The sequence below is a fragment of the Chrysochloris asiatica genome, unplaced genomic scaffold (assembly GCF_000296735.1).
Source record: "Chrysochloris asiatica unplaced genomic scaffold, ChrAsi1.0 scaffold00112, whole genome shotgun sequence".
NCBI lineage: Eukaryota > Metazoa > Chordata > Mammalia > Afrosoricida > Chrysochloridae > Chrysochloris > Chrysochloris asiatica.
The window spans coordinates 8,110,725-8,125,478 of record NW_006408630.1 but is presented as its reverse complement, the minus strand read 5'-3'; the positions used below and the strand labels follow the sequence as shown (position 1 = coordinate 8,125,478).

Genomic DNA, 14,754 nt, shown 5'->3' with positions numbered 1-14,754 from the left:
TAATGGAAGTGGCAGTCAAGATATCAAACAACATATCGCATTAGGTGAACTTGCTGCAAAAGACCTTTAAGTGTTAAAGAACAAAGATGTCACTTTGAGGACTAAATTGCAACTGTCCTAAGCCATGGTATTTTCAATCGCCACCTATGCATGTGAAAGTAGGAAAATGATTAAAGAAAAGCATAGTAGAATGGGTTCATCTGAATTATGATGTTGGTGAATAATATTGAAAGTCCCATTGATTGCCAGAACAAAGAAAGTTGTTTTGGAAGAAGTACAATCAGAAAGCTCCTTGGAAGTGAGGATGGCATGACTTCATATCTCGCACTTTGGATATATTAGGAAAGACCAGTTCCTGGAAAAGGTTATGCCAGAAGAACAAAGAAATCTGTCTTGAAAGAAGATGTACAGCCAGAATGTTCCTTAGAAGTGAAGATGGTGAGTCTCGTACTTTGGACATCTCAGGAAAGATTAGTCAGACCCTGGAAAAGGACATCATGCTTTGCAAAGTAGAGTGTCATTGAAAAAGGGGAAGCTCCCTGTCAAGATGGATTGACTCAGTGGCAGCAACAATGGACTCAAACAATTGAGAATGGTTGGACCAGGCAGTGTTTTGTTCTGTTTTGCATGGGGTCTCTGTGAGTTGAAACTAACATGCTGGCACCTAACCACCACCACCACCACATTATAAAATAATTCAAATATATTATCTTCATTTTTGGTAAACTTTTTGTTTTAACAGAATTCATTTTTTAGAAGCTTACTTTGACAAAATTCCTTGTGAAATAGTTTTTGAGCTTTAATGAGTGGATCTAAAAAAAAAAAAAAAATTAAGCAAATAAGATGCAGAGCACTTGGCATGACAGAATCACAAGGATGAGAACGGACGCCTGATTATTTCTGACTATGCTCCCCACCCCAACAAGCTTGAGGGTGGCACAACTCAATCCTTCAGCAATGGTGTGTTTCACTTTGATGTATGCCAGTGGGTGATGGGAAGGCTATAGTCACACAGGGGCTCCTGGTCAGAGTCAGTGCGCTGCTCAGAGCTGAGAGCAGAGATGTGGCCTTTCTAGAGTGAAAGTCATGCCCACTTTCCTTGACTGGACGGTTTGATGGACACTCTGGCCTGTAGTCAGACTGCTTCGGTAGATTGCATTGTTATAGTCTAAGCATTTATATATTTAGTTGTATAACTGTATTGTAATACATTGGATTGGCAGTTTGAACCCCACCCAATGGCCAGTAAGAAAGATTGCAGCCAAAAAAGTCCTACAGAGTCATTCTACACTTAACACGTGCGGTCACCATAGGGTTTGAAATGGGTTTGAAATAGTTTTGTTGTTGTTGTTATTAAGTACCAATGAGTCTGTTCAGTCTCATTGTTGTAGTTGCTAAGTGCTATTGAGTCAGTTTTGACTTATAGCGACCCTAGTTTCTAGGGTTTCTGAGGAGTGGCTGGTGGGTTTGAACTGCTTATCCTACAGTGCCACACCAGAACTCTTTAATAGTTATAACACTGAATATTATAAATATATCTATGACTTTGTATTATTTTTTTAATTTTATTTAAAGTGTACTACTTTCCTCATGTAGAAAGCTTGTTATGGGGATCATTTCAAATAAGAACAAAAAAAAACTCCAAGGAATGCATGCTTTCAATAGAATTGAAGTTTTGAATAATTTATTTTCAAAAAGAAGTATGTACAGTTATACACTCAATAAATTTATTATGTTTTTTATTCCATTATTGTTTCAGAAATTTTTGGTATATTTAAAGCTACCTGAGACATTTTATTCCTGTCGAAAGATTTAAGTTATGAATGCAAAAAATTCCAGTGGCTCAGCTAAAAGTAGTATCTTATGAACTGATGGTACAAACAAGATAAATTTATCTTCTTTTTTTAAAGTTTTTATTGTGAATTGAGTGATAGTTTACATGGGAGAACATCAGCTTTACATTCATCTTATCCTATTTCATTTCATTGCAATGATTACATTCCCCTCCATGCATCATCATTCAAGAGTATTTGCTTAAATTTATCTTCTGATGACAACTGTTTTTTTCCTTAGAGTGAAACATGTACATGTGAGCCTTTCACTGAAATAAAGTTCCTGAAGTATTGTATTTTAGCTTTTCATTAATAAATGCATATAGTTCAACAGATTTTAGTATAAAGCGGCTTCAAAAGGTTTATGGGAAAATTCCACTATTTTTTAATTAAAGTTTTCCATGTACTTTTTGAAGTCCCTCTCTAATTCTGAATATTCATGGGTATTGAATCTCTATGGAACATAGTTTTACTTTGAAACACCTAGGATCAACATGAGTTGGTATCGACAGCAATTGATTTGATTTGGATTTTTTTTTTTTAGGTTAAATCATTTAACCTTTTGATTAACTGCCAGTTTTATTTTGTTTTTTAAAATGGCTGTACAATTTTACACTTCCACCAACAGTGTAAAGGGTTCCAATTTCTCCAATTCAAGACCAAAACTTGTTACTATCTATATTTTTGTTATAGCTACACAAGTGGGTGGAGTACTGATGTGGCGCTGCAGGGTAATGCACTTGACTCCAAGGTTGGCTTGATCTGAAAGGTTGGCAGTTCAAACCCACCAGCCACTCCTTGAAAACCTTAGACAGGGTTGCTGTGAGTCAGAACTGACTCTATGGGACTTAGCAACAACATCAAATACTAGTGGGTAAGAAGTGATATCTCATTCTAGTTATTATTTGCATTTTCATTTTGACTAATGATAATGAGCATCTTTTCATGACTGTTATATATCTTTTTTTTTTAGAAATGTCATTCAGATACTTTGTCCATTTAAAAATTTAGTTATTTATTTATTTGTTTTTTAACATATTGATAGATATAAAAGTTCTTTTTACTGTTGTCGTTGCTAAGTGCCATCAAGTCAGTTGCAACTCTTAGTGATGCTGTATAGGGTTTCTGAGGCGTGGCTGGTGGGTTTGAACCACAGACCTTGTGATTAGCAGTCCAGTACTCATCCTACACTCTAGGACATACGTGTATCTGGATACATACCTCTTTTATTAGATATGTGATTTATAAAATTTTCTCCAATTCTATGAGTTGTCGTTATTTGTTAATGATGCCCTTTGAAGCCTCAAATTTAAAGTTTGATGATACCCAGTTTGCCTATTTTTTCTTTGGTTGCTTGTGATTTTGGTGTCATACTTAAGACTTCATTGCCTAACCTAAGACTACAAAAACATACTTCTGTGTTTTCTCACAAGAACTTTATACTTTTTATTTGTACAGTTAGGTCTTTGACTCATCTTGATTTAATTTTTGTATATGGTATTAGGTAGGGGTCAAACTTCATTCTTCTACAGGTGGATATCCATTTTCCTCTGTACCATTGTTGAAAAAAACTGTTTTTACCTCTGTTTAATTATACTGGTACTCTTGTTGAAAACCAAGTGACTGTAAATGTGAGGGGATACTTCAGGACTCTTAATCGTATTCCATTGATCCATGTGTTTATCTTCATTCCAGCTGTTTTGCTTCACCCCTTTGTAATACTTGTACTTTCCAATTGGATTCCTATCTGATGGTGCTCATTTATAGCAGAAAGACAACTGAGCAGGAAGTGACATAGAAGTGTTGTTTTGAATTTATATCAGGGTATAATTTTTAATAGTAGTGTGTTAATATTGACTTTTCAGTGTTTGAAGATTTGAAATGATGTGATAGTGTCTTAAAACAATTTCTGTATTTTGCAAACAATCATACGTTTTCTCTAATGCTACTAAATGGAGTATTCAATATGTATATTTTAAAAAATACACATTCAATATGAATATTTTATTTAAAAGTGCTCATGAGTCTTATGTTTGTTGATATGCATGGCACACATAGCTCTACCTAATACTAGTTGTTGCAGATGGAACTTCATATTCTGTTGTAATTAAACACAATTTTACTTTGCAAATTGAAAAGATTTTCTGCTATCTACTTCTAGGACATTATTGCATTGCATACACAGAGGGGGTTCTCGATAAATGCATGCTAAAAGAATAAATGAATCTTTCAGTGGTAGATTCTTCTTAAATTCCTAGTATATATACTATATCAATATAATTGATTTCCCTTGATAGCATCGTCGTTACTTATATTTTTTCCCAAATAACAACCTAGTAAGATAATTTATCTTGTTTATGATCGTACACTGTTACTCCAGTAGATCCATAATAAAACACCCCACAGGATTCCTGTGAAATGATTAATGGTTTTTAGAGTCCCTTATGAATAGGAATTGAGTTTGGTTGATTGAGAAATCAGTGACATTTCACAGGGATCTGTGAAAAGAGTTGGCTTCATTAATTTCGATGATATCTCATGTGAGTGCCACATTTCCACCCAGATGAATGATGGAGCGTATGTTTTCTGAACACCATTGCTGCCAACAGACCTTCTTTGTCTGTAATTGTACCAAACCTGATTTATCATTTCTTTGAATGGTCTCGTGGTTAGAGTGTAGAGAATTGGATTCAAAGCACTGTTGATAGGCAGAATAAAAATCACTACCCATGAATTTATGGTACCTGAAAGAGAAAAAAGAAAAAGTTTTAGTGTTTCTTCTATTTATCCTAGATTATGAGGTTAAAAACTCCTTTTTCTTGTATCCACCCTCCTATACGCCTTTAAAGTCCTATTTGTTTTTTTCCCTTAGATGTCACATAATTAAATACTAAGTCTATGTGTGATTCCAAGATGTCTTTCCCGAGTTCCAGTATGTGAGAGGAGTGGTGATGTTGCAAAAGAATAAGATTCTTTCCTGGAGCGTTTAATGGATATTATTAACATAAGTGTACCATTGTTATTGTCATTGTTAGTACCATTGACTCAGTTCCGACCCATAGCTACCCTATGCACAACAGAATGGAACACTGCCTGGTCCTGTGTAATTCTCACAATTTTTGTTTTGTTTGAGCCCATTGTTGCTTCCATTATGCCCATCCATGTCATTGGGGGTGTCCTCCTCTTTCCTGCAAACCCCCACTTTTCCAAGCATGATGCCCTTCTCTAGAGACAGGTCTCTTCTAAGATGTCAAAGTACACAAGACACAAAGTCTCTCCATCCTTGCTTCAAAGAGCATTCTGGCTGTATTTCTTCCAAGGCAGATTTGTGTTTGTTCTTCTGGCAGTCCATGGTCCTTTCGGTATTCTCCAACACCACAATCCAAATGTATGTATTCGTCTAAGGGCTTCCTTATTCATTGTCCAGATTTCACATGCATATGAAGCGTTTGAAAATACCATGGATTGTGTCAGGTGCACTTTGGTTTTCAAAGTGATAGCTATGCTTTTAAATTTTTAAAGATGTCCTTTGCAGTATATTTCCCTAAAGCGATATGTGTTTTGCTATCTTGACTGCTGCTTCCAGTAGTATTGATTGTATATCCCAGCAAAATGAAGTCTTTAACAGCTTCAATTTTGCTTCCATTAATCATGAAATTACTTATTGGTCCAGTGGTGAGGAATTCATTACATTTGGTGGTGGTGGTGGTGGTTGTACTGTGGAGATGGTTCCAACTCATAGTGACCCTGTACAGGGTTTCTGGGCTATAAATATTTACAGGAGCAGAAAGCCTTATCTTTCTCCCATGGAACAGCTGGTAGTTTTGAACTGCTAACCTTAAGGTTCGCAGCCTGATTTGTAACCACTATGCTACCAGAGCTCCTTGTACAACCTGTGCTGAAGGCTGGAGTCTTTGATCTTCATAACTAAGAATTTCAAGTCCTCTTCACTTCCATCAAGAATGGTTGTGTCATCTTCATATCACAGGTTGTTGAATGGCTCTTCCTCCAATCCTTATGCCATGTTCTTCTTATAATTCAGTTTTCAGCATTATTTGCCCAGCAAGCATACAGATTGAAAAAGTATAATGAAAGAATACAACCCCAGAACACACACTTCCTGAGTTTAAACCATTCACTATCCCCCTTGCTTTTTTCTAATGACTGCCTCTTGGTCTATACACAGGTTTCTCATGAGCACAATTAAATGTTCAGGAATATACCTTCTTCACAATGGCATCCATAGTTTGTTATGATTCATACAGTTGGAAGCCTTTGCATAGTAATAAAACACAAGTAAAATCTCTTTGATAATCTCTGCTTTTGGCCAAGATCTGTCTGATGTCAGCAATGATATCCCTTGCTCCATGTCCTCTTCTAAATCTAGCTTGAATTTCCGGCAGCTCCTTGTTGATGTATGACTGCAATAACTTTTGAATTATCATCAGCAAAATTTTACTTGCATGTGATGTTAATGATATTGTTTGATTATTTCTACCTTCTGTTGGGTCACAAATATTGTTCTCTTCCAATCAGTTGGCTAGGTAGCTGTCTTTCAAAATTCTTGGTATATATAGATAAGTGAATGCCTCCAGCATGGCATCAGTTTGCTGAAACATTTTGATTTGTTTTCCAGAAATTCCTGGATTCTTGTTTTTCAATCAATGCCTTCAGTGCTGCTTGGCATTATTATTATTATTTTTTTTTAACATTTTATTGCAAATTGAGCAAAAGTTACAGACAAGATAATCAGTTTTACATTCAATGAATCATACACCTTGTTTCATTTCAATGATTGCAATCCCCTCCATGCAACAACAGCTATCCCATTTCCTCCCTGGGATTCCTATTTCTATTCCAACTGCCTTCCCAGTCCTTCTTAAATGTGTTTTTAGGTAAACGTTGCCCTTTTGATTTTGAATGATTGATCATATGTTACTAGTGTTGTTGCCCCCCATCCCCCCATATACCTATCTATTGCTTGGCTGAAAGCTGGGCCACTGGGGTAAGTTCCTTTGCAGACCTGAAGGGTGGTCGAGGGCCATAGCCTCAGGTTTTCCCAGTCTTTTCTGACCAGTAATCCTGTTTTTTTTTTTTAAAGTATAACGACTTTGTGTTTTGTTCCTCATTTTCTCCCACTCTATCTAGGAACTTCTAATGTGATTCCTTTCAGAACTCTTGTGAGCAGTAGCCATGACTTCTGGTCTCAGAGTCATGGAGACTGATGTTCACATGTTTTATTAGTCTATTTGACTAATTGATTCCAGCATCTTCAATCTTATCACTCTTGTTTTTTTCTGTACATGAAGAGACCAATAACTATAACTTAGATAGCCACTCATTAGCTTTTAAGATCCTAGATGCTACTCACCAAAGTAGGATGTAGAATATTGTAGGCTATGTTATGTCGATTGACTATGGTGTCTCCTGAAACTATGGTCTTGAGTCCCCAGGTCTAGCAACTCATTGACTTAAGATATTTCATATTATTTGAGAAGTTTTCCCACTGTATGCTCCACCACATTCATAGTTGTGTTTGCAGGAAAGATAAATGGTCATATCATTGGTTCTTGATCATATGGTATCTTTTGAAATGGTTAAACATTAACCAATTATTTTTGGGTACAATGACTCTTTGTAGTCCTTTCATCTTTTTTTTAATACTTCCTGTGTCAAATTTTTGCCTATAGAATACTTCAGTATTGCAACTTGATGCTTGACTTTTTCTTCAGTTCATTCTGCTTGAGAAATGCTGAGTGTGCTCGTCCCTTTTGGTTTTCTGACTCCGGTTTTTTGCTTTTTTCTTGTTCTTTTTTGCTTTTTTTTTTTGCGGTTTTCTTTTGAAATTTTTTTTTCTTTTTTTTTCTTCCTTCTTTGTTTTTTTTTGGCTTTTTGTGTGGTGCTGTGTATCAGCATTGGACTGCGAACCACAAGGTCAATAGTTCAAACCCACCAGCTGCTCTTCGGAAAGCTTATACAGGATTGCTGTGAGTCAGAACTGACTGGATGGCACTTAACAACAATAACAACATGCAAGGACAAGTTTCAGAATCTCTTCTGACATCAGTTTTGGCCTTTTGTTTCCTTTCTTTTTAATAACCTTTTTCTTTCTTCCTGTATTATATTATTGATGCTGTTCCACAACTTTTCTGATCTTTGATCATTGGTGTCTAATGCATTAAATCTGTTCTTGAGATGGTGTCTAAATTCAGATGGAATATCCTCAAGGTCATAATTTGGCTCTCAAGGACTTGTTTTAGTTTTCTTCATCTTTAACCTGAACTTGCATATGAGCAGTTGATTGTTCCAGTATGCTCTTGGCCTTGTTTTGGTTGGTAATACTGAGCTTCTCATGATCTCTTTTCACAGATGTAGTCAATTTGATTCCTGTGTATTCTACCTGGTGTGGTCCACATGTATAGCCGCCATTTATATTGTTGAAAAAAGGTATTTGTAATGATCTTGAAATTTCCTAACATGTGATCTCCAGCATTGTTTCTATCATCAGGGCCCTATTTTCCAGCTTCTTCCTCTTTGTTTATACGACGTTCACATTCCAGTCATCAATGCATCTCGACTGCATGTTTGATTAATTTCAGACTGCAAAAGTTAGTAGACTGCTTCAATTTGATCATCTTTGGCTTTAGTTATTGATTGGTGCATAAATTAGAATAACAATGTTATTAACTGGATTCCCTGTAGATATATGGATATTATTCTGGCTCAAAATGCACTGAACTTTAAGACAGTTCTTGAAATGACCTTTTTGACAATGAATGTGATACCATTCCTTTTTAATCTGTTAGTCCTGGCATAGTAAACTATATGATTTTTTAAATTCAAAATGGACAATATCTGTCTATATCATATCACCAATGCCTAGGATATCCATCTTTATGTGTTCTATTTCATTTTTGACAACTTCCAATTTTCCTAGATTTATACTTAGTACATCATATGTTCCAATTATTAATAAATGTTTACAGCTGTTTCTCCTCATTTTTAGTTGTGTCCTATCAGCAAATGAAAGGTCCCCAAAACTTTGCTCCATCCATGTCATTAAGGTCAACTTTACTTTGAGCAGATAGCTCTTCCTCAGTCATATTTTGAATGCTTTTCAACTTGAAGGGCTCATCTAGCACTATATCAGGCAGTGTTCTTCTAGTATTCATAAGGTTTTCTGTGACTAACTAACCCTTTAGAAGTGGTCTGCATCTCCTGCATCCTAGTTTGTTTTGGTCTGGAAACTCTGCTGAAATCTGTGTACCATGAGTGACCTTGCTGGTATCTAAAATATTGGTGGCATCACTTCTAACATTACAGCAACACACAAACACCACAGTGTGACAAACTGACAGAAGAGTGGGGTTTTTGTTTATTTAAAAAATATATATTATCAACAAAATTATATTACTAGGTAGAAATATTTTCCACAAAGTAAAATTACATATTCTTATAACATGATTCCATTTTATGAAAAACCTTAGTGTTTGGCATTTAAATCATACCTTTTCAAATGTGTGATTACTAGATAGCACATGTAATGTTTCTCAGAGTATGTAGATTTGTTCTTAATTCATCTCTTTTGTACTATTTATTTTATTTTAAAATATATATATATGGTAGTTTTAGGCACTTGAACAGATGTTTAATTCAGCAAAACTCCTTCAGCTAACCCAACCTCAAAAAATCATTGTAGTAAACATGTAACTACCCAAAAGTTGGATTTTTATTTTAATTTGATTGGTGATATCTTTCTTCTTGTTGCTCAAAAAATGTAAGATACTACCAGTGACAATCATGAGGAAAAAACAATTAAAATTATGTGTTTACAAATTTTAAAATGTCAATATATATGAGAGGGTTTCAAAAAGTAGAAAAATGAAATAGAAAGATTATGAAAAATTTCCACGAATTTTGTGAAGCTCCCTTATACTGGATTATAAATAATAAGTGAAGCAGGATATCTGTACATTATTTTTAAATACCAAGTGTTCTTTTCTGTCATCCTTCACACATCTTTCAAACCTCTAGGGTAATGCTTTCTAAATATTCCAGAAAGATATCTCCTCATTTTAATGGGAGTCTAAGACCATGCCCAAACACACACTGGACACTAGAAAAGCAAGTCTCAAAGATATGATGTCATGTATCCACTATTATAGCCTCATACAGATATATATGTTCACCACCATAAAAATTTCCTATGCTCTCCTATTCATCTTTTTCTTTCTCCAAACTCTCCCTTCCAAAGCGCTTCGGCAACCACTGATCTTTTATTATCTCTATAGTGTTGCCTTTAAAAAACAAGTTACATTGTTGGAATTATCCAGTATGTAGTCTTTTCATAAGGAGCTCTGGTAGTGTAGTGGTTACGAATCGGGCTGCAAAGTGCAAGGTCAGCAGTTTGAAATTACCAGCTGCTCGGCGGGAGAAAAATGAGGCTTTCTGCTCCCGTAAAGATGTACAGCCTTGGAAACCCTGTTCAGGGTCGCTATGGGTCAGAACCGACTCGACGACACTTAACAACAACAACAGTCTTTTCATACTGGCTTGTTTTAGATAGCAATATGTACTTAAGTTTCTTCCATGACTGTTGGTGGCATGTTTTATTGTTGAATAATATCTCATCATATTAATGTACTTCAGTTTGTTCATTTATTCACAATTGAAGCACTTCTTAATTGCTTCCAAGTGGTTGGCAGTTGCTAATAAAGCTGTTATAAGCATTTGTGCACATGAAATATTTCTCCATTTATTTATTTTACTTATTTCATTAGACGGTTCTAGTTCCTCAAATAGATCTTATATATATTTCATCAAAATTTATCTCTGAGGACTTTTTCATTTCGATGTTTTTGTTAGTATACAGGAGTAATTGACTTTTATAGATTAGCATTGTATCCTGCAAACTTACTATAATTTCTTATTAGTTTCAGAAGATTTTGTTGTTGTTGTTGTTGTTAATTCTTTAAAATTTCCTACAATAATGTCATCTGAGGACCATAGCAGATTTATTTATTAATTTTCCAACCTGTATAACTTTTATTTAATTTTCTTGTCTTATTGCATTAACTAGGAATTCCAGTACAATGCTGAATAAAAATGGTGAGAAGGAACATTCTTGCCTTGCTCCTAATCTTAGGAAAAAAGCATGTAATTTCTCACCATTAAGTATGATGCTAGCTGTAGGTTTTCTATAGGTGTTCTTTATTAGTTGAGAAAGTCTAGTTTGTTAATAATTTTTAAAAAAATCATAAATGTGTGTTGGATTTTGTCAAATACTTTTTTTCATGTGTTGATATGATCATATTATTTTTTTACTTTAGCCTGTTTATGAGATGTTGTTGTTGTTAGGTGCCATGGAGTCGGTACCGACTCATAGTGACCTTATTATGCACGGCAGGACGAAACACTGCCCGATCCTGGGCCAACCTCACTACCATTGCCCCGCTTGAGTCCATCGATGCTGCCACTTGGCCAATCCATCTCATTGGGGGTCTTCCTCTTTTTCTCTGACCCTCTACCTTACCAAACATGATATCCTTCTCTAGCAACTGGTTCCTCTGGCAATATGTCCGAAGTATGAGTGATGAAGTTTGGCCATCTTGGCCTCCAAAGAGCCCTCTGGCTGCACTTCTTCCAAAATGGATCTATTGGTTTTGTTGGTAGCCCATGGCACTTTCAATATTCTCCTCCAACACCATAACTCAAAGGCATCAATTCTTCTATGGTCTTCCTTATTCACTGTCCAGCTTTCGCATGCATATAAGGTTATTGAAAATACCATGGCTTTGGTCAGGCGCACCTTAGTTCTCAAGCTGACATCTTTGCTTTTCAACACTTTAAAAAGGTCTTGTTCAGCAGATTTGCCTAATGCAATACGTCAGTTGATTTCTTGACTGCTGCTTCCATGAGTGTTGATAGTTGATCCAAGAAGAATGAATTACTTAACAGCTTCAATCTTTTCTCCATTGATAAGAATGTTGTTTATTGGTCCAGTGGTGAGGATTTTTGTGTTTTTTTACATTGAGATATAATCCAAAGTTTATGAGATAGATTGAATTAATTGATTTTCAAATGTTGAATTTTGCATATTTAGAATAAATTCTACTTAGTTGTGGTGAATAATTCACTATTTTATAACACACGAGTCAGAAGTGGCAATATTTTTAAACATTCAATTTGCTAATTTTTTTTGAGGATCTTTCCATTTTTGTTTCCTTTGTTGTAATATATTTGGGTTTGGTATCTGGGTAATGCTGGTCTTATAGAATGAGTTAGAAAATATCCCTTCTACTTAAGGAGCTCTGGTTAGTGTAGTGGTTACGAATCGGGCTGTGAACCTTAAGGTCAGCAGTTTGAAACTACCAGAGGTTCCATGGGAGAAAGATGAGTCTTTCTGCTCCTGTAAAGATTTACAGACTCGGAAACCCTGTACAGGGTCACTATGAGTTGGAACCAACTCCGTGGCACATAACCACCAACCACTAACCACTTCTACTTTATGGATGAAATCATAGAGAATTGGTATGACTTTTTAAAATGTTTCATAGAATTCACCTGTGAATCCATCTAGGCCTAGTGCTTTCTGTTTTAGAAGGTTGTTGTTGGTAAGTACTGTTGAGTCGGTTCTGACTCACAGCTACCCTGTATAGGGTTTCCAAGAGTGGCTGGTGAGTTTGAACCACAGACCTTGTGGTTCAAACGGACCTTATGGTCCAGTGCTTTATCCCACAACACCACAATGATTTAAATTTCTTTAACCGACATAGGCAAATTTAGATTATCTGGTTTCTTTGTGTGAATTTTGGTAAATTTTATTTTTTAAGGAATTGCTCAATTTCATGTATGTTATCATTTGAGAATGATTTGATATCCGTTATATTCTCTTTGTCTTTTTAATATCAATGGGTTGAATAGTGATGGCTTCTCTTTCATATATGGTATTACTAACTTGTATTTCTCTTTTCTTAATTGGTTAGCCTGCCTGGAGGTTTATCAATTTTATCAGTCTTTTTGAAGAACCAGCTTTTAGTTTAGTTAATTTTCTCTACTAATTTTCTACAGTCAGTTCCAATGATTTCTGCTCTAATTTTAATTTTTGTCTTCTCTGGTTATGGTTAATTGAATTTGCTCTTCTTTTTATTACATCCTAAAATGCAAGCTTAGAATTATTGATTTAATATATTTCTTATTTTCTAATACATGAAAATGCTGTAAAATGCTATAAATTTTCCCCTAAACACTACTTTTGCTCCACACCACAATTTTTGATAAGTTGTAATTTCCATTTAGCTAAAAATCTTTAAAATTTTCTCTTGAGACTTCTTTAACCCACATGTCATTTAGAAATGTGTTGTTTGATGTCCAAATATTTTAAAATTTATTTTTAACTGTTTTCCTGGTACTGACTTCTAGTTTCATACCATTTTGATTTGAGAGCACACTGTATGATTTCTCTTCTTTTAAATTTGTTAAGGTGTGTTTACGCTTTTGTTAAAACCTAAAAGTTAGAACTTTGCAACATAAAGGTTGAACCTTAATGTAAACTCTGGGCTTTAATTATTAATTATGTGTTAATGTTAGTTTATCAGTAGTGACAAATGTACCACATTAATATATAAGATGTTAATAACAGGAGATACTCTATATATGAGGAGAAGAAGTAAAGGTATATGTGGAATGCTGTACTTTCAGTACACTTTTTATGTATCTAAAATTGCCCTAAAAATAGCTTACTATTTTTAAAAGAGACTAAACTCCTACAGGATTCATTGCTAACATTCTGAAATTAAAAGAAATAATTATTTTATCATCATTTTGACTTTCTAGGTCAACTCTAGTATGGAAATATCAGAGTTTCTACACTTTATATGCAGTTTTTTTGGGTTCGTTTTCCTCTATTGTAATTGTATTGGAGTCTTGATGCAGCACTGCGGGTTAACATGTTAAACTGTAAGGTCACTTTGAACCACAGGGTCAACGGAACTGACTCGACAGCACTTAACAACAACAATAATAGTTGTATTATCAGCAATTTAGGAAAAGAACAGAACAGCTTCCTGCCAGTGAATGATTCATTAATGAACAGAGCCTAAATTGTATATAACTCTACTTACTGCTTCAAATGAGTTCGTGTACAGGATCTTATTTTTTTTTCCTAGAGGAGCATCACACAAATGACATTATTTCATTACAAAAAGAAATAAAAGAGTTGTACCTGGTATTTCTACTTGAAGCAGTGAAAGAAATTTCAGTATAAAAATGGGTATCCAGCATAATGCATCAGTAAATACAATGAAGAAAAACCGCTTGGCAAGCGTCATCTCTTTTTTAACTTGTATTTCGATTGTTGTAGCGGCACTTCCATGAATGCTGTAAAACATGCTCCCATAGGAGAAAACGATGGTGATAAATGCTGCCAGGTTAATACCTATTTAAAACACAAGTAATATTATTAATGTTTTTAAACATTCATTGAAAAAATACTGTTAGATGTTATTAAAAAGAATAAAAAGAAAATAGTCCATAACATGTGTTTGTTGTTCTGCATAAAGGATTATTAAGAAGGTGCACAGAAATCATAACATTTCTTTGAGTTGAAGTATTATTGCTAAGAAAGATGAAATATTTTATTTTAAAATGGCACACTAAAATGAAATGATAGTGATTCAATGAATATTCTCAGCCTGTTATATTTTCTAGTATTTCTTTCATATCAATTACCTTGTTCTATGCTCTGGTAGCATAGTGGTTACGAATCGGGCTGCGAGCCTCAAGGTCAGCCATTCAAAACTACCAGCGGTTCCGTAAAGATTTACAGCCTCGGAAACCCTGTGTAGGGTCACTATGAGTCGGAACCGACTCCACGGCACATAAAAACAACAACAACATACTTTGAGAATCTTTTTTTTTTTTT

The 14,754-nt window shown here is 34.9% G+C and overlaps 1 protein-coding gene across 1 annotated transcript in view; it reads right to left on the bottom strand.

Moving 5' to 3' along the window:
• Window positions 1–4,208: 4,208 nt before the first annotated feature.
• Window positions 4,209–14,754, bottom strand: part of RXFP1 (relaxin/insulin-like family peptide receptor 1) — a 100,677-nt gene continuing 90,131 nt past the window's right edge. The window contains exons 16-17 of the mRNA XM_006867936.1: window positions 14,056–14,268; window positions 4,209–4,576 (exon numbers count right to left, since the gene is read on the bottom strand). Of these exons, the coding sequence (XP_006867998.1) occupies window positions 4,275–4,576; window positions 14,056–14,268 (515 nt within the window). The 3' untranslated portion in view covers window positions 4,209–4,274. The remainder of the gene's footprint in view (window positions 4,577–14,055; window positions 14,269–14,754) is intronic.